Source organism: Hyposmocoma kahamanoa, unplaced genomic scaffold, assembly GCF_003589595.1.
Source record: "Hyposmocoma kahamanoa isolate Upper Pololo Valley unplaced genomic scaffold, ASM358959v1 78, whole genome shotgun sequence".
Taxonomy (NCBI): Eukaryota; Metazoa; Arthropoda; class Insecta; order Lepidoptera; family Cosmopterigidae; genus Hyposmocoma; species Hyposmocoma kahamanoa.
The window spans coordinates 22,470,615-22,495,518 of record NW_020653945.1 but is presented as its reverse complement, the minus strand read 5'-3'; the positions used below and the strand labels follow the sequence as shown (position 1 = coordinate 22,495,518).

Sequence of the window (24,904 nt, the reverse complement as noted above, 5' to 3'; positions counted from 1 at the left end):
TGAGATAAAATAATTAACCATGACTACGTTTAATGCCTACATTTGTTTAGACACTAGGTACAGTATATCAAAATTTACCTTATCTTACCTATTTCTGCCGTCAAGCTGTAACGTGAGCATTACTGCCTTCCGGTTATGAAGGGAAAGTGTGCTGGTGATAGAAATGACAAGTACATGGGACTTTTCAACTTATGTCCCGGACCGACCTCCAAAGTTTGTGGAATTACATCTATTTACCAAGTTTTATTGAAATCATTCATACCCTAATTTGTCACTTTTACGGCGCGTGTCCACGCTAAGAAAAGTCGCCGGGTCTATGCAAGAATTCGTGTCGTTTCTACACACGAACTGTGTACTCAAATACGCTCTCACAATATGGGGCGCCATATGTCTCATGTCGTCCGCACTTTAAAACGCTAAGACTATTGACCCTCTCATGCCTGTACGTACTCGAAGTTGGTATATTTGTGAAACGAAATCTATCAAAATTCATAATAGCGAAGGATGTAACTGCCAGAAGCCTGAGGAACCACAATAAAGTGATACTTGTTACGATACCCAAAACAAAACGTTTCCAAAATAACTACTTTGTACGTTATGCGTGGACAATTTTTTAACCATATACCAGATCGCTATAAACTTCTTTCATTGACTAGTTTCAAAAAGGAATTGCGTTCTACTCAGTTGACGAATTCATGAAATATAGGAACTAATTAATTGATGCACACATTTTTCTTTACAAATATTATTATTTACTTTAAATTATGACATACACGATTATGACATCTCGTATTAAATCAATTAACTTTAATTTATCAATTTATTGTCTAATTAACTGCCTCCGTGGCCGAACGGTTACCATGCCGGACTGCCACGCAGAGGTCCCAGGTTCGATTCCCGGGCCGGGAGAAATATTTGTATGGCCTACATTTATTTCTCTCGTGAGTTTGGGTGTATTTTGTGGTTGTCTATGTGTGTGTCCATGGCACCCGCGACACAGGGTTTCCCTAGTGCGGGGCTATGTTGAGTGTGAGCGTTATTATTATATTATTATTATTATTGTCTAACTATTGTTTTTACATTTGGTCTTAATTAATCAGTGTATTTTTGATTATTGTATTTGCATGCTTTTATTTAAGAAGGCCGAAGAGGTTTAAGTACTGATTTAAATTTTCACCATCAACATGTATAATGTGTCATACCCTATTTGAAGCGAATAAATGAATTATTATTATTTTTATTACTGCCTCGGCGCCGGACAAGAAAAAAATCTTGTCTATCCTCGACACGACGCGCTCTGTCGCTATTTTATGGGGTGGGGTGAGGTGCATTGTCAATAAACGAACGTTTATGCGCGTGGACGGGTGTTGCTTAATAGGCAACATATACAACAACATATTTCTTCCCACATTCGGCAGTAAAACGATAGCCACCTGGAAGATTCGTAATGCACTGACGCCATTTACCTTACATGCGTCTGTCTGAAAGCGTTCCTATTGTGTACATACTCATCATTTTCTCGTCTGCAATAGACACGACATGTTTTCGTGGCGAGATCCGACAAAGTTCTTGTCGTGTACAAGACCATTCTCATCTTTTCTGTAGCAGACAAGTCGAATTTATTAACGTGTATACGCGCCCTTTGGTATGGAATTTTTTTCTTAAAATTTGAATGGGATTACTACTAAGGTACCCCTTTCCAATAAAAAAATAATTTAAATCCATAAACAGTTTCAGCATGATGGCGTAACGAGCGTCTAAACATACATATTTAAATTTTGTCAATTCAATATGTATACAACCAAATACAATATAAATAAATTTAAACGTAATGTCTTCATTAACCAGACCACATTGAATCAAAAATCAATTTAAAAAAGTTCATTCCACAAATGGTCGTACCGAGATTTCCGGGATACCGCGGATTTGCATCTAATGTCCACATGGCATACCCTTGTGTCACCCAGGTTATTAAAATGTCATAAATGTGGGGTCGTGAGAAAAACAAACTCCTTAAAATATTTATTTAAACAATTTCGTAACAGTAAGAGCGGTTACACACGGCGGAATTTCGCGCATGAATTTAGCAACGATGCAAGCGCGCGACTGCGTCGCCACGCTTGGGATTTATAGGTGATTGTATCGATGCAGTCGCGTGTTTGTATCGATGCAATCGCACGTTTCACGAACGCGCGTTTGCATCGCTGCTAAAAGTCACTCTAAACTAAAAAAAAAACAAACGAAAGTAGCCCTCGCAGCTAACTCGTCGTCTCACAAAATGCCTCTCCTTCACTCCAACCAATCATTCTGCGAAACCTCTCCCAGTCATTCTATACGCTCGTTTACATCAACCATACGTTTACAATGTTACATTAATTCCCACATAAATTACATACAATTTTTTTCTTTATTTCCAGCCAGCTACATAACACTATGCAAGCGAGACCAGAACACCATAGACAAATGCGCGCGAGAAGCAGTCGAGAAGTTGCGGCCGAAGCTCATTGAGGGAATCCCAGAGCTTGATGTGCCCAGCATCGAGCCATTTTATATACCTGAGGTTAGTCATGACTTCGAATGGTCGAGCTCCACTTGCTGCAAAAGCGTACTGACTTGTTTAATATTAAATGCAGATACGTGCAAACGAGGTGATTATGACACTTATATGTATAGAAGAAGTTATTTTATTATATCGAGTCCAAAGTTCCCAACGCATCAAATTCTTACATTTCGTCTTTTCATTACTTAGCAAAATTAATCGGTTACCGTAAAGTGCGCGAAACTGGATACATCTCCTAGTTTTCCACCCTTACAGGTGGAATATTATATGGAACCAATACTGAGGTAACCTCTTTCCAACAAAAAATAATCATACAAATCGGTTCACAAATTATCGCGTAATACATATAAAAAAACACTCGATTTGAGAACCTCCTTTTTTCAAGTCGGTTAATAAGAACAATAATAATTTATTAATAAAAATGTAACATGACACTGAAAAATCTCATTCGAAGTAGTTTACAATTTCGCTTTAATTGTTTGTTCTTGTATGTATTAGGCGATAACTCCGGCATTTCATTTTGTGAACCGATTTTCAGGATTCTATTTTGTTGGAAAGAGGGTACGCTGTATTGGTCCCATTTAAATTTGAAGAAAATATTCCACCTCTAAGGGTGGCAAACTAGGGGATGAATGACTTTTGAGGTCGGTTGTTTTTAGTACTCTATACTGAGATTATACATAAAACGAATGACAAATTTATTCCTGTATCAAATTAAATACCGCATTGCGATATTGAAGACAGAGACCATGCTTCATCAAAGATATTGCAATTGGATAAATTTAAGAACCCACTGTTAATTATTTTTGTTTTTGGTAATAAATGAACGTAGTACACACTAGGTCTAGGAACTATTAAACTTCATATTTTAGCATATACGCTCAATACGAATTGCAGTATGAAAAATTCGTGTAAAATTTCAAATTTGTATCAAGAAATTTGCAGCAATTACAATAATCATTAAAAAGTAACCATACAAAAGATTGCAACGCATCACGAGTCGTCCGACTGACTTTTTATAAACAAATATGACTAATTTTTCAGATCAAACCCAGTAACCCAGCCCTAGCCAGATTTAGTGCTGTGGGCAAGGACATCAAGGTGTCAGGAGGTGGTAACTTCACCATCAAGAGTCTATCGTAAGTAACCTGCCATTACTAATTATTGGCATTGCTCATAGAATACTGCCTGAATCTACAATTAATCGATTGTTAATCGATTTTTTCCTTGTGTACACAGTTTAATATAGTTATTATCATTTTCATTTATAATCAATTAATCTCACTTTAAAATTAATGTGTAAATAATTACTACGCCGTTTGAGTTTTTGAGATTTTTAAATTCAAATTAACGCCATCTATCATGTGGGCTCGGAACTAAATTAAATTTTTTAGGCTGTTCAAGCCTTCGATGTTCGTATACATTACTACAGATGGCGCGTCGTTATCTTAATGCATCGAGTATATAACCAGAAATAGAGACGAAATAAGGGCCATATATTCCTGGTAACACATTAGCGATACAGCTCTTATAAATATCAACTCCCGTTTGCACTGAATTATAGGCATGACAACTACTGGCCTGTGTTTACGTCTCCGTATATTCCAAAAAATATTCTATATATTTATTGTAATAAAGATAATATCTCTAACAATGCCGTGCTGTTCTATTACTAAAACATCTAATTACGAAACAAACGGAATCACATTGCATCGGTAATTAAATATTACATATGTAATTTTCGTCCATTATAGCAAAGCTCAAGTTAACTGGTCGATTTGAAGTGAAACAGTTGACGACACCCATTGACGACAGCCGTCAATTGTTTCGAACTCGGGCTAGCCAATCGGAGCGCTGTTGTCACAGTAATGATATGGCAGAATAATTTTCAAACAAATTTAACGACATTTCGTCTCTATTTCTGGTTATATACTCGATGTCTTAATGAATTGATAGTAATTCTGCCGTCCGATAACTAAAATGAGGTTAAGTGAGAAAAAAAATTTTTGAGATATCATAAAGAACTATAATCTAGTTTTAGAATACTGAAATTGTTTGATGACGTTTTAGCTATATATCATTAGGATAAGTTCCGATAAGTAGAATACGTATTTTAACTGTTTTTGAAAAAGAATTTTGTGCTCTATCTTCTTAAAACGGATATTTGACCATTTGTCACTTTGCCATGTGTTAGTTAGTGTACGGCAGAATTATTCTAAAGTAGTAATCTCCTCTTCAAAAAATGCTGTAAATTTTTTTCAGAGAGTACGTTATGTAAATTCCTCTGTTATTATTTTTGCAGAGTGGACCTGGATACCTTCACAATAAAAGCCCGCGTTCGCTTTCCAAAGTTTCACCTTGAGGGTCGATATAAGATCGACGCGGCGGTATTCGCCCTACCACTCAAGGGACAGGGAACAATGTATGCTGATGCTGGTAAGCCTTACGTAACTGGTAAACTTGACAAAAACTAATAATAAAAATTATAGTATATGGTTGACTCTTCAAATTAGAATGAATAACTTGATTTAACAAAAACGATCAAGCAAGAGACGAAAAGATCAAGTGACGAAATTGTAACTAGTTAATAACGTATATAAAGGTAAATAATATAATATATATGCATATATAAAATACATATGCACTATATACTACTAATGGCAAAACAAAATGCATGCGGTCCCTTTCCCGTGTTAACTGCTGCAATATTCTGCATATCTTAACCAAACAACCACCGCTATAGGTCATCACAAACCAAAGCTTGATATAAAATTACTCAGTATTAGGGATACGTATATCCAGGAGATGCGTATAAATAAATAAAAAAATTCTCTGTCCAGTGAAATGCGACGTGGAGATTACCATCTACTCTCAAGTGGAAGAGCGCGACGGGAAGGAATACCTCAAGTTCACCAAAGTAGACACAGATGCCAACATCAAGGATTATCGCATCCGACTCGAGGGCCTCTTCAATGGAGATAAAGCTCTCGGTAAGTTAGGCCAAGAGATTAAGTTATACTTAAGTAGGAAGATTGTGACATGTATTAATTATTATGCTTTGCATAATGTCGTCCGCACGCTATACGGGCAGCCCTTTTCTACATTAGTTTTGATTATAGTCACCCTACCGACCCTTAGGGTATACGAGAAGGGCACTATAACCTGTGCACGCACAGCAACCTTACAAATTCAGGTTCTGGCCCCAGATCAGCCAGTGTACAGGGTTGTCACAGACCTCTGTCACTTGACTTCATCCGGTTCTTGAGAGGCTAGCGCCTTGGGTGAGCCGCCCCGGGTGCAGGTGGGATACGACTCTTCGAAAAATTTATACGGCCAACTTTAGGATTATAATTTGTAGCAGTAGAGTTAGTATAGTTGGCGAAATTTTATTAGCACTGACTCGTCTTATCGCTTCGTCTATAAAGTACAAAAGGACAAAATGGTGAATCGTCTTGTTAACGCGCGTGCCATCTGTATTAGTGCAAACAACTTGTTGAAATACTTTTGCGCATTGGTATTTAATTCTAAACTTGATAATCTTTATGCGGAAATAACTTGTTGAATTAGTAAGAACAGATTCGACAGTCCGTATTTTAAGAAGAACCTAGTGTTAAAAAAACGACCGCTTGTGTACAGAAATATTTCAAAAGTAGAATTCAGAAAAAGCATTAAGCGTACCCCTGACTCGTACGATGGACCGAGATCGTTAAACTCATGTATTATTTATTTTATTGTTTTAAGAAAAAAGTATACATAAATAATATAAAACATCGTTAAACCCTGCTTGGGTTTGTCTCGATGCCATTTATTCCTTGCTACGAACAAACCAATACAAAATATAAAAAAAATAAATCTTATACGTAGGTAGACATTATTTTTATCTTTATTTATAGGCATACATTTGTACAACAGTGAAGACGCCACGGCAAAGTATGTACATTATTTTATTCGACTAGACACTGAGCGAACCGTCCGTAAACCGGTTTGTTAACAAGTGTATGTTTTAACTGTTAAAGGTTTATTACTTTATTGTAATAAGTCAAAGGCAAAGAATAATTTATGCCATAGGTACAATATATTTACACTTGAAAACGTTACCACGCTGACTTTCCTGAGAAGAACGAGCAAGAAACTCTAGGGATTGCTCTTTTTAAACAAACTTAAATGCTATGGAATACATTTTAAATCATATTTGTATGGGATCTAGACTCATGTTGTCTTTCCATACATTGTTATCTAACACGTAGTCTACAATTTTGTAATAAGAGTTTTCAATTAAAATATTTTTAGTGTAAGTTTTAAAGGTATTCGCGATGTATCACAATAGGAAATGACACTATTTTTCCGGATTTAAGTCGCGTATATTTGTTTTTTAAAACAAACCGACGTTTCGGGCCCTTTACAGGTCCCGTGGTCACGGTTGACTGAGGTATGTTTGAAGAAACAAATATACGCGATTTAAATCCGGAAAAATAGTTTCATTTCCTATGTAAGTTTTAAACTTAGGAAATGGTAATCTTAATATACGCTCCGGAATCTTATTGTAAAAACGTATAAGCCGTTCCAATCGACAACATTCATCGGTGCAAATTATGTTTCTTCAATTTGCTTGCTGTCGCCAACAAGTACTGCGAGCGTTACTGCTGTGTTCCGATTTTTAAGGGTAAGGGGTGCTGGTGAAATTATAAGTACATGGGACTTGTTAAGTTTATGCCTCCGGGTGGCGGGTGCAAGGGAAGCACTTTTTATTTTTATAGTCAGGACGAACAAGCCATGCCCCTCAGATCTTTGTGACTTCAAGCTCTGAGTGGCACTGGAACTGTTATGCACAGGCGAGTCGCTGACCACCTGGCGCACGACTTGTTCGTCCAGCCACTTAGCTTTATATATAAAAATTCCCAAGTCCCATGTACCTGTAATTTTACCAGCACCCTTACCTTAGGTAGATAGGTAAGGTCTACTGTTACTAAAACCCTCAGATTTTTGCGAGTTCTCTGATTGGCAATGCAACTGTTATAAGTAGGCCTATCGTTTACCACCAGACACACGACTTGTTCATCCCCGTCCCCGTTTGAATGTATAAGAAAACTGATAAAAAGACTGTATAAGATATAAAAAACATTTATAGTTACAGCTGCGATTTGCTACATTGTGTTTCTTTTAAATTCTCAAATCATTGAACCTAATCTAATAATATTTTTAACAGGTGACGCGACCAATGAAATATTAAACCAGAACCGAGGAGAATTGATGAGAACGGCCAAACCGTACCTGGAGAAGGAAGTGTCCAATGTCCTCTTTAACGCGGCTAACAAAATTGTCGATGGAGTTATATTGGATGACATCCTGCCTAAGCCATAAGTTCCTAGTACAGTGCTTCCATTAGAAACATGTCAATAAAACCAAGTTTAGGTAAAGACATTTATGAAACATATTTCATTCAATGTCTATTTTTTATTTGAGTAAGTCAGTAAAGCTCTGCAGAGCTAAAAATGCATTTTTTGGTGTGGAATTTTAGTGTACATAAAAAGAAAAAGCGTGACAGCGCTCTTAAAAAATTTGACAATCGATAACGTGTAAGTTATACCGAATAGATTAGATAGGGCTGGTTCATCGAGTATATAACCAAAAATAGAGACGAAATGACATTTAATTTCTTTGAAAACTATTCTGCCAAATCATTACTGTGACACCTGCGCTCCGATTGGCCAGTCCGAATTCGAGGTGTCGTCAATTGTTTCACTTCAAATTGACCAGTTTAACTTGAGCTTTGCTATAATAGACGAAAATTACAAAATTACATATTTAATATTTAATTACCGATGGAATATGATTCCGTTTGTTTTGTAATTAGATGTTTTGCTGTTTTTCAGCAATGGAACAGCCCCCCATGGTTAGAGATATTATCTTTACAATACATACAGAATATTTTTGGAGTATACGCAGACGTACACGCAGGTCAGTTGTTGACGCTGTACTGTTTCAGTTTTCTAATTTGTGATTTCAGTGCAAACGAGAGTTGATATTTGAAAATGATACATGGCCCATTTACCCGATGAGTTGCAAGGGATAGATGGCCCTTATTTCGTCTCTATTTTTGGTTATATACTTGACGGGCAGGTTTTAATTTAGGTAATATGTGTTTAATTTTCAATATCTGTGTTTGTACGTGTCTGGTAAAAGGCCCAACACACGGGCAGACTTGTAGGGTATACCTACACATAGTAAAATTCGGGTAATTTTTTATTAATCAAAAGCATCTTTAACACTCTGCTCGTTTATGAAAACAAAACACTGCTGTTTCTTGGGAATTCACGCATTAACACATGTAATTAATAATATAATTAATTTATCTGTGGCAATACAAGTTGTATAGAAGTTGACAGTAACACATTTATAACTTTTTATAAAAAAACCTCAAAAGTTTGTGGAATTACGTCTATTTGCAAAGTTTTATTGAATTCAGTTAACGGAAAGGGAACACCCCAAATTGGAATATTTTCTTCTAATATGAATGGAACCATTATTGAGGTACCTCCTTTCCACCAACAAAAAAAAAAGAATCAACGTAATCGGTTTACAAATTTGTTGGAGTAATCGCGTTACATATACACAAAAAATATAGTCGAATTCGGAACCTCCTCCTTTCTTTGAAGTTGGTTAAAATTAAATGTAGTTTCACGAGGCCCGGTCAAATGTTAGGCTTAACGTAAATGTTAGGTTAGGTTACTAACTTGCATTAAGTAACAATAATCAAATAACTGAACTAGGTATGACATGTTTTTATTTTAAATTATGTACTGAATTGTTGTGTGCAATAAGAATTAAAAACAGAAACGAAAATTAAACAAAGTTAAAAAAATAAAATACTTCATAAAATTTGCCAATATTTTTTTAGCATTGAGTAATTAACAAATTGTGCAAATCGAGTTCTTAGGTTTTCGCGATTGTTACATTATATAGGAAATGAAACTATTTTTCCGGATCTCCCAAGATATGGGACCTGTAAACGTGGCCCGAAACGTTGGTTTGTTTGAAAAAACGAATATTTAAATCCGGAAAAATAGTTTCATTTCCTAAATTGTGCAAATTTATATTAAATTGTTCGGAATTTGTTACCATTGCAGTGTCTGGTACTTAATTTATTAAATAATTTAGGAGCTCATAAAAATATTATTTGTTTCCAAAGTGTGGAACAGAGGTTATTTTAATGATAGAAGCGATGTGTTAAGAGAAAAGGTTGTTTAAAAAATAACTTACTCTTGTTTACTCAATCGTATTGTTTATAATTAAGAGCAGGCTTTACACAGACACTCTATCGCGTGTGATAATGCAATCGTACGCAATTGAACGCGCGTATAAAGACGTTGGAAGTTGTCAGTCGCGCGCGCATCGTGCTCTCCAACACGCGCCAGTTTCACGCGGTCTATCCTGCGCTATTAGACTTTATACGGACGCTCTTTCGCGCACGATTGCTCGTGTAGGTTTTCCCGTACGCATGCCTGTACGCTCCCGATCACGCACGACGGAGTGAGTGTGTAAAGGAGGCTATTGCCTAGTTGGTATTTTTTTTATATTACATTCACGTGACAAACGTTGGGTTATTTGAAAATAACTTGGCTTTGACTCTATTTTAATAATCTTGCGTTAAAATAAGGACTGTAATTATATTTCTTATTTCTTTTTATATCACAAGTTCCAGATTGTTATCTCTACAGATATACATTAATTAACCTTAAATTTTATCTTTGTGTATCGTTTGAGGTAAGATTGTGCTTGAAGCCAAAGTTAATTTTGAGACATCACAATAAAATTACTTTCAGAGTTACTTGTTTTCATTATTTACAATTTACTGTCCTTTGTTAACGGTTAATGGCAAAATCTCTCGCTAAAAGCAATGCCACACGATGTGACGCGTCGGCATTGCGACTGCATGGGCCATAGCGGTGACGCTGCGTTATACTATATTTAAATTAAAACCACATGCTAATATTGCGATGAAACGGCGCGCGGCGACAGAACGCGTGCGCATCAGATTACGGTCCAGGAAACGAAGCGAGGAGGGGTGCTGCAGTCCGTAAGTAAGTGTGGCGTTATGTTGCGACACCGCATTGCTTGTGTGGCACTCGGTGCATTGAAATCAGAGCGTTGCGAGTGCGACGACGCGACGCATCGTCAACGCCGGTGTTGGATCGCTCTAACGGTGAACCTGAATGTCTCAAAAGGTTTATAAAGTTTGGAACGTGATGGAATATTATTTAAACCTTCTCTTCAGAAGGTGCTCGTGCCGAGCAGTGAGACGTATTATGGTCTGACGTCAAATATTACGTTTTTTGATACCAAATGACGGGACGAACAAGTCGTGCGCCTGGTCGTAAGCGACCAGATCTCAGCTCAGATCTTTAAATCGCAAAGAGGATAGAGAGAAGTACAGCGTTTTGTAGCAGTAGGGATCTATGGGAAAGAGTTCGTCCAGGGAAGTACTGCCGCCTTACCTATTTCAGCCATTAAGCAGTAATGTTACCATTACTGCGTTACGGCCTTGAAAGGGTACTGGTGAAATTACAGGCACACTCGACTTGTCAACTTATGAATCAGGTTGGCGGGCGCAGTGGCAGTGCCCCTCAGATCTTTGCGATTTAAAGTGTTGCTGATCATCAGGCGTACGACTTGCGCGTCCTGTCTCTTGGTGTCATAAAAAAACTACAGATGTGTTACAACCTGCAATAATAAAATGACAAAAATCTAAAACAAACATATCATAGAAACCATCGACCTCCTCCTGCTACGCTCGTGACAAACCAACCTCTTTCGCTTCCTCCACTCCCATTTCGTCTCTTCATACTTACCCGTTTGTTCTTGGTATATTTAACCCGGTCTTTTTATGGACATTCCCAATCTGTTCGAGATATGTATGTCGAAGTGATCTACCTTTCTCCACGCCTCCATCCATATTAGCAATTTGTATCGTCAATCTACCAACATTCATTCATTCCACATGACCATCGAATCATTCCCTTTTCTATGCTCTCTATTTTGCTATTTATTTGTTTATTCATGGAATACCTTTAAAGCAATCAACGGTGACCATAGGACCCATTGGTTTATTTGAAAAAACAAATATACTCGACTTAGATCCAAAAAATAGTTTCATTTACTAAGTGTAACTATCGCTTAAACCAGCGTAAAAGTGTTTTAAAACTTAATAAAAAGCAGGAATAAAAACAGCCAATTCAGGTTTTCATGTATAGTTTCGGACAGGTTTTGACGTCATTACGTAGAGCTTAAAATAGTTTGAAAAATGACAGTCAAGGTTGATGTGGAACTGAATGTATGTGTTTTTTATAAGAAATAAATGCGCATTTGGCCTTACTCACCTGATGGAAAGTAAAGAGGATATATAACGCCTATTCACTATTGCCTTGAAAAGACCGAAGTTATAATATTTAGAGAACAAGTCTGCAGGCAGTACAACATGTCAAGCTATACAAACTGACGCTCTGGTAAATTGCAAATTTAAACGCTATGTAAATAACTTAAAGTAAAATTTTGATGATTCATTAGGTGTGGTCATTATAGTTATTCGTTTCGCAAATAGCAATCAAAACCCAAACAATTGTGGCTATCAAAAATTCAACCTTCGCCTCCGAGGAATTTTTCAATTACAATACTATTCAAGACATTTCAACATGGCATAATTCATAGCGTGCTTGTGAACACTTGTGGAGATTGCGTTAGTCAAAGAGAAAATTGCTTAGTTAAAATAACTTAAGAGATATTAGAAGTACTCTATAGTAAATAATTTATGTCAATGTGGTACTTCAACTCTCCTAAATTCACTTATGCATTCTTCATCAAGTAATGGCACACAATGCATATTATTTTTGTTAATATTCCTCATAAGTGATGGAAATTAAAACTGGTTCAAATCAGTGCTGGAAATTGTAATGCTTGTTTATTTGTAAGTGCGATCTTCTTCATCTTTAATCCTATAAAAAAAGTGTGATCTGCTTTATCCATAGAGTATATATAATCAGGAATAGAGACGAAATAAGGACCATATATTCCTGGTAGCACATTAGCAATACAGCTCTTATAAACATCAACTCTCGTTTGCACTGAAATATAGACATGCTAACTACTGACCTGTGTGTACGTCTCCGTTTATTCCAAAAAATATTGTGTATTTACTGTAATAAAGATAATATCTCTAACAATGCCGTGCTGCTCTATTCGGTGCTGTAGGAAAAAAAGGAAAACATCTAATTACAAAATAAACGGTATCATATTTCATCGGTAATTAAATATTAAATATGTAATTTTGCAATTTTCGTCGTAGCAAAGCTCAAGTTAACTGGTCGGTTAAGTGAAGCAGTTGACGACACCCATTGACGACACCCGTCAATTGTTTCGAACTCGGGCTGGCCAATCGGAGCGCAGTTGTCACAGTAATGACATGGCAGAATAGTCTTCAAACAAATTAAATAACATTTCGTTTCTATTTCTGGTTACATATACTCGATGGCTTTATCTAAAACCTACTTCAAAGTATATTCTGTCAAAGTAAAATTATTTTTATTTCATATGCAAGCAAATTACACTTGAAATTGTCATGTTGATTACACTCTACTGCTCATTCGTACGGCAGATTCCCCTGAGAAGAACGAGCAAGAAATTCTAGGGGTTGCTCTTTGTAAATGAGTACTTTTATCATTTACAATATTTATTTCAGATATCTTAAATCGAGAATACCTGCATAAGCTAAACAGGTCGCTATCACGAAATTTTGTCATTCAACTTGTATAATAAGCTTTAGAAGAAAGTTTTTATCGAGTTCTTAGGTTTTCGCGATTGTTACACATAGGAAATGAAACTATTTTGCCGGATTTAAATCACGTATATTGTTTTTGTTTTATTATAGGTTTAAGCCTCGTAAATAGCAAATTTTGAATATCATCCGGAATCTTATTATACAAGCGTAAGTATATATTGCCCCTTTTTTATAATATTAAGTGACGGGACGAATAAGCCGCGCGCCTGATGGTAAACTATACACCTGTCCATTACGGCTGCAGTGCCACTCAGAGCTTCAAATCGTAAAGATCTTAGGGGCACCGCCACTGCGCCCGTCACCCTGAGACATAAGTTGACAAGTCCATGTGCCTGTAATTTCACCAGCACCCTTGCCCTTCAAAACCGGAATACAGTAATGCTGACATTAGTGCTTGGTGGCAGAAATAGGTAAGGTGGCAGTACTTTCCGGGACGAACTCTTTCACAAGGAGCTCTACTGTCAAGAACAGCTTCTTAGTTTATTTTTAATCCTCGTATTAATGTTATATCTGTCACTATTTTTCATAAAAAAAAACTATTCTTCCTAACATGAATTACATTTTCATAAATGTACTGTGAGATAGTGTAAGAAAGTTAATCTCTTTAAACTTATCTCTGACGACAATGTTTGAGAAATAAGTTTAAAGATAGCAATAATCTGTAGGTCACAGCAAGCTGACAAGTCATATGTGCCTGTACATTCCATTAACGTAATTTAAAACTACAGTGATACAAAAACTTTACACTAGAGGTACAGGTTCTGCGTAATCGGACGATAAAAAATCCGTGGTAATGATCAGTTGAACCTCGGCTCCGACTGCTTATTCAGACCCTTTGGAGCCGAAACCCTTGGTCCATGGGGTCCCAGTGCCCTCTGTCTTGTCAAAATTTTATCAATAAAATAATAGAATTACCTTGCCGACAGTTACTTTGCCCAACGCATTATCATAACTATACAAAGAGGGAACGCTGCCATCATCTTTGGCACCTTGCCACGGGTACCCAATTTTATTCATCTGTCTAGTTTTAGTTTCTAGTATTTAAGCTTTTATTGTAATGTATACCTTGGCTCGTTTAAATTGAAATAAATAAGTAATGTATACCTACAAATGTTTATTTATACAGAATTTATAACGAATTCTCCTCAAGGAAATCTGCCTTACAAATGAGTTTAATCAATATATCTGTAATTTCACCAGCACCCATAACCATTCAAAACTGCTTGGCAGCAGAAATAGGTATGGTAGCTGTACTTCCCTGGACGAACTCTATGTGGCCGTGGAACTGTCTCTGTGGCCGAACGGTTACCATGCTGATCTGCCACGTCCCGGGTTCGATTCCCGTGCCGGGAGAAATATTTGTATAGCCTACATTTATTTCTCTCGTGAGTTTGGATCTAATTTGTGGTTGTCTTTGTGTGTCCATGGCACCCACGATACAGGGTTTCCTTGGTGCGGGGTTATGAGTGTGTGCGTTAAAAAATAGAATAGAATTAGAAATGGTCATTTTGCCGATGTGACATTATTACACGGAACGTACGGCATGCCATTATTATTTTTCTGATTTATTTAAAAAGAAAAAAAAGAAACTTCGTTTCTATTGTGTTGACAGAAGTGTAGTCTCGATTTGAAACATAAATAAATATATAATACATAAAGTACTTCTTACAGAACAGACATCCTGTATTGTATCTTAGAAGACGCAAAAGTGAAGGCCAGGCCAAACTAACATCGCGCTATATTGCAATACACTTAGTTAAGTGTTTATTGTACACTAACATTTGCCCGCGGCTTGGTATGCCTTTGGGATTAATAGAAATGTTGTATATTTTGAAAATAATTGCGCATACATTATGCTTCAAAATACCATATCCAATATATCTATAATTGAGTGGTATGTATGGCTGAGAAACTTGGACACTAACGTTGAAGTTACACAACGGAAGATATTTCAAAAGATTCTGGGACCAATCAAAGGAGAATTTGTGAATTGGAGGGCCAGATTTAATAGAAAGATAAAATAGATAGCGTTTAAGCCGAACATAATAGGGAAGATAAAATCCGCCTGAAATCGCTGGCTAGAGCATGTGGAAAGAATTGCCAAGGAAGCGTATTTGGAGCAACTTACGGTTTATCGTCTAGCGGACCGTCGGAAATATTGCTGAAAGAATGTGGTCGCCAAAGACCTGAAGGACGTGAATTTGCTCGAATGGTCGGAATCGGCACAAGACTGAAAGAAATGGCGTATTTTGGTGTCAGAAGCCAAGATCCGCTGAACCATCGAAGTAAAGTAAGTCACTGATGGCTGCAAGAGCTAGGTCATGATGAGACTGAAAAGTTGCTGACTACTCCAGTTTAGTTACACGTGGAAACTTAAATTGTAAATAAATTGAAGTACGTTCCACACACATTCAAACATACGCAAACATAATAAAAAACTAACCCAGCTAATACTTGATTTTGACCTTAAGAACTTCATGGATATTGATAGGGAACCGACTTTCTGGGCGAGCTCGTTCCATCGTATATCGTATCTTTTCTCCAGGGCTAGGTAGTGAACAATGGCAAGTCCATTTACTTTAAAGAATTAAGAACGGTAGCTGGAAAGGCGTATTCAATTTGTCGCTTTGAGCAGACATTCCGTTTACAGTAATCCGTTGTTTAGGTATCTAACTCATGTCTATTGTATGTGGAAACCTATATACGAGTCCAAGCTTAAGAATAGAAACATATATTCGGATGCTCATTCCTTAAAAATAAACTCATATACAAATGTGTGAATTAGTAATGTTAAAAATGCTCTAAGCGACGTGAACCATTTGTGGTGTTAACGGACAGGCGTGTCGCGTCCTCCAGCGTATGTCAAATAACCTTTCTTTTTCCGTCCCCCTCGATCGTCTACATTTCACGAGGAGACTTTCTGTACACACCAGATGATGCTAATTTAACTCAACGCAACTGCGGTGCTCCAACAACAGTAGCAATGCTGGTGTGCCATACTTGCCCAAACACCTGCTTTATATAAGATCTCAATGTAGCCACAGATAAGGCAACATACATCCAAGTCAATATAATCCCAAAATGAAAGGAGAATCGACACAATAAGAAGAAGAAGTATCATGGTATCGATTCCTAGGTTTCGCGATTGTTACCCATTGGACGTGAAACTATTATTGCAGATCTCGTTGCCGTGATCATGGGATCTCTAAGGGCTCGGGCGCCGTTGGTTTGTTTGAAAAAACAAATTCACGCGATTTGAATCCGAAAAAAATTGCTTCATTGTCAAGAACTATGATTGCTAACATCACAACACTGGTAACGTTTACGATATTCCGATTAAAAATATGCTTGTAATAAAGAGGCTAAGTTCAGATGAACGCACAAGTGGGTTCGTCAACAAAATAAATACAATGACAACTATATCTACAACGCTCTCAGGGGACTGTTGGGGCTGTCTCGATGCTGTAGCGCCTCAGGGATGTTCCCGGAGGCTAGGATTTATGGTTTTCAGACCGTCGTTCGCAAGAGAGTGGCATCCCTGTTGATCAGAGTGAGGAGCAGCACTAACAGCCTCTTTGAGGTGGTAGTAGAGAGGATGGACAGCATAATCTTTAAGTATTGGATGTCCATGAAAATGAAAACTTTAAAATTCTACTAATACATTTGTGAGCACCTACTAACACTATAAGGATATGTAACTGTTTAAGTTGTCTGGAATAAATCCTTTCATTTCCATAAAAAAAAAGGAATATTTTGAAAACATCTATCAGTTATCAAACACTCAGTTATCTTTAAACAAGTTATACTCATTCGTCAAGTGCGCATTTACGACTCGTTTTATAACCAGAAAAACTGTATTTTCCACAATTCACATTAACTATTCAATATTTGTAAACATTGTATAACTCAATTCTGGTTCAGCCTGCTACTGGTGCACTCGATTTTAATCGATCAATTTAATTGCATTTAATTAGTTCCGTTCACCGCCATAATTAAAGCATCCTACTCTCCTTCCTTTGCCATTGGGAAGCAATCAACACTCTATGACTTTACGCAACTATTGTATTACTGTAGTACACCTACCCGTATATTACGGCCTAATGCAGTATATGGCTCTCGTTAAAAAATAAAAGTTCATGCTTTATTACGCCACGCTGTAATAATGCGGGCTTGAAACTACTTATGTTGTCGAAGACTTTTATTGTTTTAGATTTTAATAATTTCAGTTATTTAAAGCTTTTTTTTAGTAATAATTATAATGATGTGTCATTATCGGGGAACATCAACTTAACTGAACTTAATTAAATTTAGTAGCAGTAGGCCTCCTTGTGAAAGAGTTCCTCCAGAGACGTAGGTACTACCTTAACCTTACCTATTCCTGCTGCCAAGCTGTAATGTGAGCATTACTGCGTTCCGATTTTGAACGGTGCCGGTGCAATTACAGGCTCATAGAACTTGTCAACTTATGTCTCAGAGTGACGGTCACAGTGGCAGTGCCTCTCAGATCTTTGTAATTTAAAACTCTGAGCAGCACTGCAACTGTTATGGACGGCATGTCGCTTACCATCAGGGACATGACTTGTTCGTATCGTCACTTGATATTGGTGCGATTGTTTGGTACATTGATATTATTTCGGATATCTTTTTTAGACTGAATAGCAATGATATAATGTAAGTAGTAATTTAACTTATTTATCATATTTTATTATTTTACCAGCGTCCTCAGTGAAGTTATAGACGTTTTTGATTATTGGTATAAGAATCAAATAAACGTTGTGAAATGGGCGGAAACTATCTCCGATGAGTACAGCATGAGTTGTGGAGTGAGACAGGGAGGTTTAACATCACCTCGCCTGTTTAACTTGTATATACATAGATGGGCTTGTCGAGGAGCTAGGCAGGGCACAGGTCGGTTGCTCCATAGTAGATGGCAAGTGTATAAATAACCTTAGCTGTGCAGACGACATCGTTTTGTTGGCTCCTTCGATAAGTGCCTTAAGAAAATTACTTAAGATATGTGAGGGTTATGCCGCGGCCCATGGGCTCAGATATAACGCAAAAAAAAGTGAGCACCTGATGTTCCAGTCTCGGGGTCACAAGATCACTTCAGTACCACCCGTCTATTTGAACGGTGTTGCGTTAAATAGAGTTACGCGATTTAAATATCTTGGCCACTGGGTGTCGGAGGATCTCACGGATTATGAGGACATAGAGAGAGAGCGACGGGCGTTGGCTGTTAGAAGCAATATGTTGGCGCGCAGATTCGCACGTTGCACAGTACCCGTGAAGGTGACACTTTTCAAGGCATTCTGCCAATGCTTCTATACGTGTAATCTGTGGGTCAACTTTACGCAGAAGACAATCAACGCCCTGCGCGTTCAGTACAACAACGCGTTCAGGGTTTTATTGGGTTTGCCACGGTACTGCAGCGCATCAAGCATGTTCGCGGACGCCCACACTGATGGTTTCCATGCTATCCTTAGAAAGAGAGCTGCCTCATTAATAAGTCGTATCCGTTGCGGCACGAATGAGATTCTGCGCGTTGTGGCTGGTAGAGTGGATTGCCCGATCATGCTATATTGCATGAAACTGCATTTAAAACCATGTCGATGATTTATTTGATATTTAATTTAATTTGTTTAATTATTCTATGTTTTTAAGTTGCCTTTTGTTTATTTTAATGTGTGTAAACCTATTGAATTATCTAAGCTAATATTATAACTGTAAAATATGGACTGTAGTTGTTGAGAATAAATGATTTTTTATTTTGATTTGATTTGATTTCTTTGATTGTTTTTATTTGCTGCTTTTTCTTCTTCTTAGCGTTTCGGCTCTGACGTTTATTTTTGTGAAGACCAGAGCCTGTACCACAAGTTTACTGTGGCAGTTGTCGCCAGCGACATTGTAAACTACTTCACAATTTTAGATGGCACATTATACAGCGCCTCAAGCGGTCACAAGAAGAAATAACATTTCGTATATAAGCATTTTACGCATTACACCGATTACCTGTGCCTTTATCGTGAGCTTGCTGCATGTTTACTGTGACAGTTATCGCTAAAGACAGCGTAAATTATTTGTATAGAAAACGTCACTTCTTCTCGTGACCGATATACAATAAATATACAATTTTTCATACTAAAATCTGAAGTAAAAAACGCGCTCGCTAGCGACAACTGTCATTGTAATCTCTTGGTAGAGGCAGTAGATCTCAAAAAGATAATTCCCTGCACTATAAGTTTCAGAACAACGGAATCATTTCGGGGCACTATCCGGAATGGTCCACATTGGCAAACTGTCAAGTTACCGAGGCCGTTAATGATGCGTGTGTACTTTGAAGGCGATTAATGTCCTTATTAGGGTATCATCACACTCTTTGACACAGAATCGTATTAAACCGGACGGAAAAAGGTTTATGTTTTTTTAAATTTATTTGGTTTACTAGCGGCTATTAATTACATTGTGACTTATTTTCTAATTATTAATGCACAGTAAATTTACCTGTAGGTAAACACCTCATGAAAAAAATGGCAAACGAACTTTTAAATGCTATTTTTTTTTTTAATATTTTTTAAAAACAAAGGCAAACAATCTGCATGTACGTCCATATTCACTATTTATATTATATAACTTACAAATTCAGTATATGGGTGAGTTCGTACCAATTTTGGTTATTCGAAGAGGTGGGCAAAATGGTTGGATATAGTACAGGGGTGTCTATGAGACACTCTAAATCCTATTTGGCTTAGTAGGATCGAACAATCAATTTAAAAAAATAAGATCTCATATATCCCTACGGTTTTCACGGCCCATCATATGAAATCGCTTAAATCTCATTTTGCAAGAAGATCGTTTAGTCACTCCCTGCAAATATGCTAAGTGGCACAATTTTTTTTTTTTTAGGTAGTGTGTGGCAAAATGAGGTCTCCAAAATACACTGCAGTACTCTAGAATACTACGCACCAGTGAGTTGAAAAGTAGTTTTTTTATGATTAGTTTAAAAAGAGCGAAAATGACTTTGTGCCGTTTCGCGTCGGACTGTCCGAGCGGTAGCGATACGCGCCTTTTTCGGTTTTATTATCATTAAGAATTTTCTAACCGACTCAGGCCAATTTTGCGTTAATTAGTGCGCTGACTCCCTTATTTGTTCAAACGTTCCTAGAAGAACGATAATGTTTAAATAATATTCCTTAAAACACCTGATTTGAGACAAATGTAGTATTGTGTAAGTTTTATAGAGTTTAAATATAAAAAAACTTAAATTACTTAAATTAAACTTAAAAACCACCAATATAAAACAGTGTACTCCAAAAATTCTATTAATTCACTATCCGAAAGCGAACATCACAAAGAAAAATTCGTTCGATCTGACAGGATTCGAACCAGACTGGACCATGTCATCAGATATTAAACCTAATACAAACATCTGTAACAAATGCATAGAGAAATTCTTAAAATGTGCTCACTTGGCCTGTAGCTCACTTGGTTAAGAGTTATCTCTAATTTATCTTTATTGTAAGTACCATTTCCATGTTTAGTCCCCCCACTCGTTTCCTGTTGGTCCTTGTGACAAGGGGTAGAAGTTGCGTATACACCCCGTAGATCTCATTTGCCCAGCCCAGCCCAGCGAACGTCCGGAAGCTTAAAAGTCAAATTTTGAAAAATTGCTCAGTCCTACTGAAAATTTTATTTTGATCCTCAGTAGGACAAACAGATTAAAAGAAACTTAATTCTTCCCTTTACAACATAAGCATTTATGTCTAAAGGCTATACTAGACCATCTCACGTGAAAAAGTTATTTGTTAGTTTTGGAATACCTAAATTTAATAAGGCCAGTGACGACGAGGCAGACAAAGAATGCGATGGCGGGTTGACTTCGACGCATAATATAAGATAATGTCTATTTCCTTTAGCATTTACCAACTGATTACACAGAGAGAGAGAGAGAGAGAGCGCCCGTCACCCTGACACATAAGTTGACAAGTTCCATATGCTTATAGTTTTGGTCATCTGAAAGCGCTGCTGCATACATGCTCCTTCTTCTCCACTGTTCTCTGTTATGGGATGTGTTCACATCGCCATTCGTCTCTGCGTGTGTCCTCTTCATCAAGTTCTATGATCTTACTTGTATTGTATACTTAGTCATTATTTGAACAAGAGACAATTACGACAATAGTAGAGACTTTTTCTGTTCTGTGAGTGAGTAAGTTAATGAAAATTACTTCCTGAATCACAACTCAGAACGTGCAGACCAAAAACAATTGAGAAAACTGGTTTTACCAGAAAAATACCCGGGATATGTCACTAAGCGCTGGTTCACCGTCGAAGTCAAAACAAAGCAATACTAAAGCGAAAAGAAATTATACTTACCTTCAACGTGCCTTCAAGTTTACGCAATAACAGGACCAACTACGTAGATAATAGGATCTAATTAAGGCACAATAGAAAATGAGGATATTTGCAACACTGGCATCCACACGTGCTGTGCATCTGCAGGATCTTGCGAACTTCCACATCCACTGCGGTTTACCGTGCTCACGCAACCGGGGATGCTCATTGGTGATCTTGAGACTTACTGAATAAAGGATTATAAAATTATTTAGAATCCTGACGATAAATCACTTAATCAACTAGGTTCCTTCGGCTGGATACAAACACTAGATCATAGTGGACAACAAATTAATGATAACCTTGTTGAAAAAACGTTTGTAATATATAGGATAATAACCGTTTTTAATAGCCATTTTGGTGTATACGTTTGGTTTGTATTGGTAAGTCAAATCACATTGAGTTTTTAGGTTTTCGTTGTTTGTTACTGTTAAATGGAACTTGTAAAGAGTCCGACACGTGGTTTATTTGTAAAAACTAATAATCTCAGTACAGAGTACTAAAAAAGCCGACCTCAAAAGTCATTCATCCCTTAGTTTGCCACCCTTAAAGGTGGAATACTTTCTTTAAATTTAAATGGGACCACTACCGAGGTACAACAAAAAAAGAATCATCACAATCGGTTCACAAATTATCCAGCGTTATCGCATAACATACATAAAAAAAATATGCATTCGAATTAAGAACCTCCTTCCTTTTTTAAGGTCGGTTAAAAAATATACGATTTAGATCCGAAAAGTTTATTATCGAAGTAAAGTTACTGCTAAAAATATCGTGGAAACACCACCAGCTGTAAATACAAGGGGTACGGATAACCAGTATTTTTTGTTTAAAATTTGAATGACAGTCAAAATGTCAGTACAGAATAAACAGTTAAGCAATAAACTTATAACGTCTGTCTTATTCGTCGCGTCACTTAATATTATAAAAAAAAAACACTGTTAAATGTAATTATAGAGAAATGTAATTAAAGATGGTTTAAAAATCTTAGACAACTGCTATTTGCTACTAACTACCTCCGTGGTTACCATGGTGGTCTGCCATGCAGAGGTCCAGGGTTCGATTCCCACGCCGGGAGGAATATTTGTACGGCCTACATTTATTACTACATTTATTTATGACGGCCTCCGTAGTCGAGTGGCTTGCACACCATTTTTCATGGTGTCGCCATCACAGAGGTCCCGGGTTCGATCTCCGGCCGGGTCAGTGTAGAAAACTAACTTTTCTACATAGTCTCGGGTCTGGGTGTTTGTGATATCGTCGTTGTTTCCGATTTTTATAACAGAAGGTCTTTAGTTACTCACTTTGACATCGGAACAACGTATGTGATATTTATTTATTATTATTTCTCTCGTGAGTTTGGATGTAATTTGTGGTTGTCTATGTGTCAGAGTTTCTCCAGTGCGGGGGTTATGAGTGTGTGCGTTATTTATTATTTTGTCTGTCTATACTTTTGTACTTTCATTGAATGAATATAGTACACAGAGCTAGAAATAAATGATTGTATTACCTAATTGAGAAATATGTTTTTCACCGACATTTCCGTTATATATTTGACTATTGCACGTATAATATGTATAATATAACACAGATAAAATTTATTCAAGTATAGTCTTCACCGTATAAGCAATTATTATATTCGGGTTTTCTCGACAACGTGACGTTAACAAGCGATCCCGGACGAAAGTTTTTTTCATGTTGGTTGATAAATAGTTTTTCAGATTTTGAGGTTTTTTTGCAACTTCAAATTCTCAGCACAAATTTGTATATTGTTAAGAGTCGATACAGTGTGTAAGTACATTTTTTTAATAAAAAATTGACCGAGTATGTGTGGTTAACGGAACTTGGGTGAAAAACCGTATTCATAATTTGCCAACCTTAGAGGTGGAGTATTTTCTTTAAATTTGAAAGGGACCACTTCTGAGGCCCCCTTTCAAAGAAAAAAAAAACATTGTAATCTATTCACAAATGATGGAGACATCGAATAACATACACAAAAAAAGACGAAAAATAGGGAACCTTATTCTTTTGCTGAAGTCTTTTTTTTTATTGTATCAAGTAACGGGACGAAAAAGGCGTGCACCTGATGGTAAACTACACGTCTCGTCTCATTCGTAGAACAAAGATCTATGTGCAAGACTACTTGTTCTCAGGACATAGTACATTTCGTTCGTTCTTCTTCGCTGTGGATTTCGATTTTATATTTTCGAAACAATATAAGATATATAACTTCTCAAAACACCTTTATTCTTAGTTTGAATAACGAAATTATTCTCGTGACGTCCTTATTTTCTTTTCGCTATGTAATCACATCGGACTCTGTTCTTCAGATGAGTCGGTCTGTCTATAACAGTCGGTTAAAAATAGAAGCAAATGCGTTCAGGGACCTTGTCGAAATTTCGGAATGTCGCTGATTGTTGCTATCGTTTGGCCTACGACGGCGTTGGCAGCATTAGCGAATTCAATTAAGTGTTAAGTGTTGTTGTTATTACGTAGGGCTGATGACCGTTCGCGTCCTTACATCGGTGGAGGTGGGTGCGCTCGCGCAGTGCGGGCCCACACCGCGGCCAGTACGGGCGACGCCACAGTGCACCTAGCTTGTGAAACTCGCGTTGTGAAACCGGCGAAATGTTGACGACGACTGTACTCCTTCTTGCCATACACGCGGCAACCGCGGACATACGTAAGTGTTGGCAAATTTATTCGTAATGGGAACGTTTTGAGCAAGAAATACCTCTTGAAACTTGAATTCCACTCTTGTTGGGTAAAAGTGATTGAAGACACCATTCAGTTTCTTAAGGAAATATGGTTATCAGTTATCGTTACATAAATATAATTGGGTGTTTATATAGATAATAAAGCTGAAAGTGAAGATATGAAATTGTTATGTAATTGCGGCATAACTTAGCCTTGTATTGTTTGGGGATGGTTAAAAGGGATAGGAAGACCAATGTATGGCTTGTGTGAAAGATGTTTATGATATTTAACTGCCTCCTTGGGCGAATGGTTTACATGCTGCCACGCAGAGGTCCTGGGTTCCGGGCCGGGAGAAATATTTGCATGGTGGCCTACATTTATTTCTCTCGTGAGTCTGGGTGTTTGTGGTTGTCTACATATGTGTATGT

At 37.2% G+C, this 24,904-nt stretch overlaps 2 protein-coding genes across 2 annotated transcripts in view; both read left to right on the top strand.

Moving 5' to 3' along the window:
- The window catches only part of LOC113232817 (protein takeout-like), a 13,508-nt gene extending 5,250 nt beyond the window's left edge, over positions 1-8,258 (top strand). Inside the window, exons 2-6 of the mRNA XM_026467642.1 lie at positions 2,418-2,560; positions 3,605-3,699; positions 4,863-4,996; positions 5,401-5,550; positions 7,767-8,258. Coding sequence (XP_026323427.1) covers positions 2,418-2,560; positions 3,605-3,699; positions 4,863-4,996; positions 5,401-5,550; positions 7,767-7,921 — 677 coding nt within the window. The 3' untranslated portion in view covers positions 7,922-8,258. The remainder of the gene's footprint in view (positions 1-2,417; positions 2,561-3,604; positions 3,700-4,862; positions 4,997-5,400; positions 5,551-7,766) is intronic.
- Positions 8,259-24,308: 16,050 nt separating this feature from the next.
- Positions 24,309-24,904, top strand: part of LOC113232818 (protein takeout-like) — a 27,119-nt gene continuing 26,523 nt past the window's right edge. Inside the window, exon 1 of the mRNA XM_026467643.1 lies at positions 24,309-24,462. Coding sequence (XP_026323428.1) covers positions 24,408-24,462 — 55 coding nt within the window. The 5' untranslated portion in view covers positions 24,309-24,407. The remainder of the gene's footprint in view (positions 24,463-24,904) is intronic.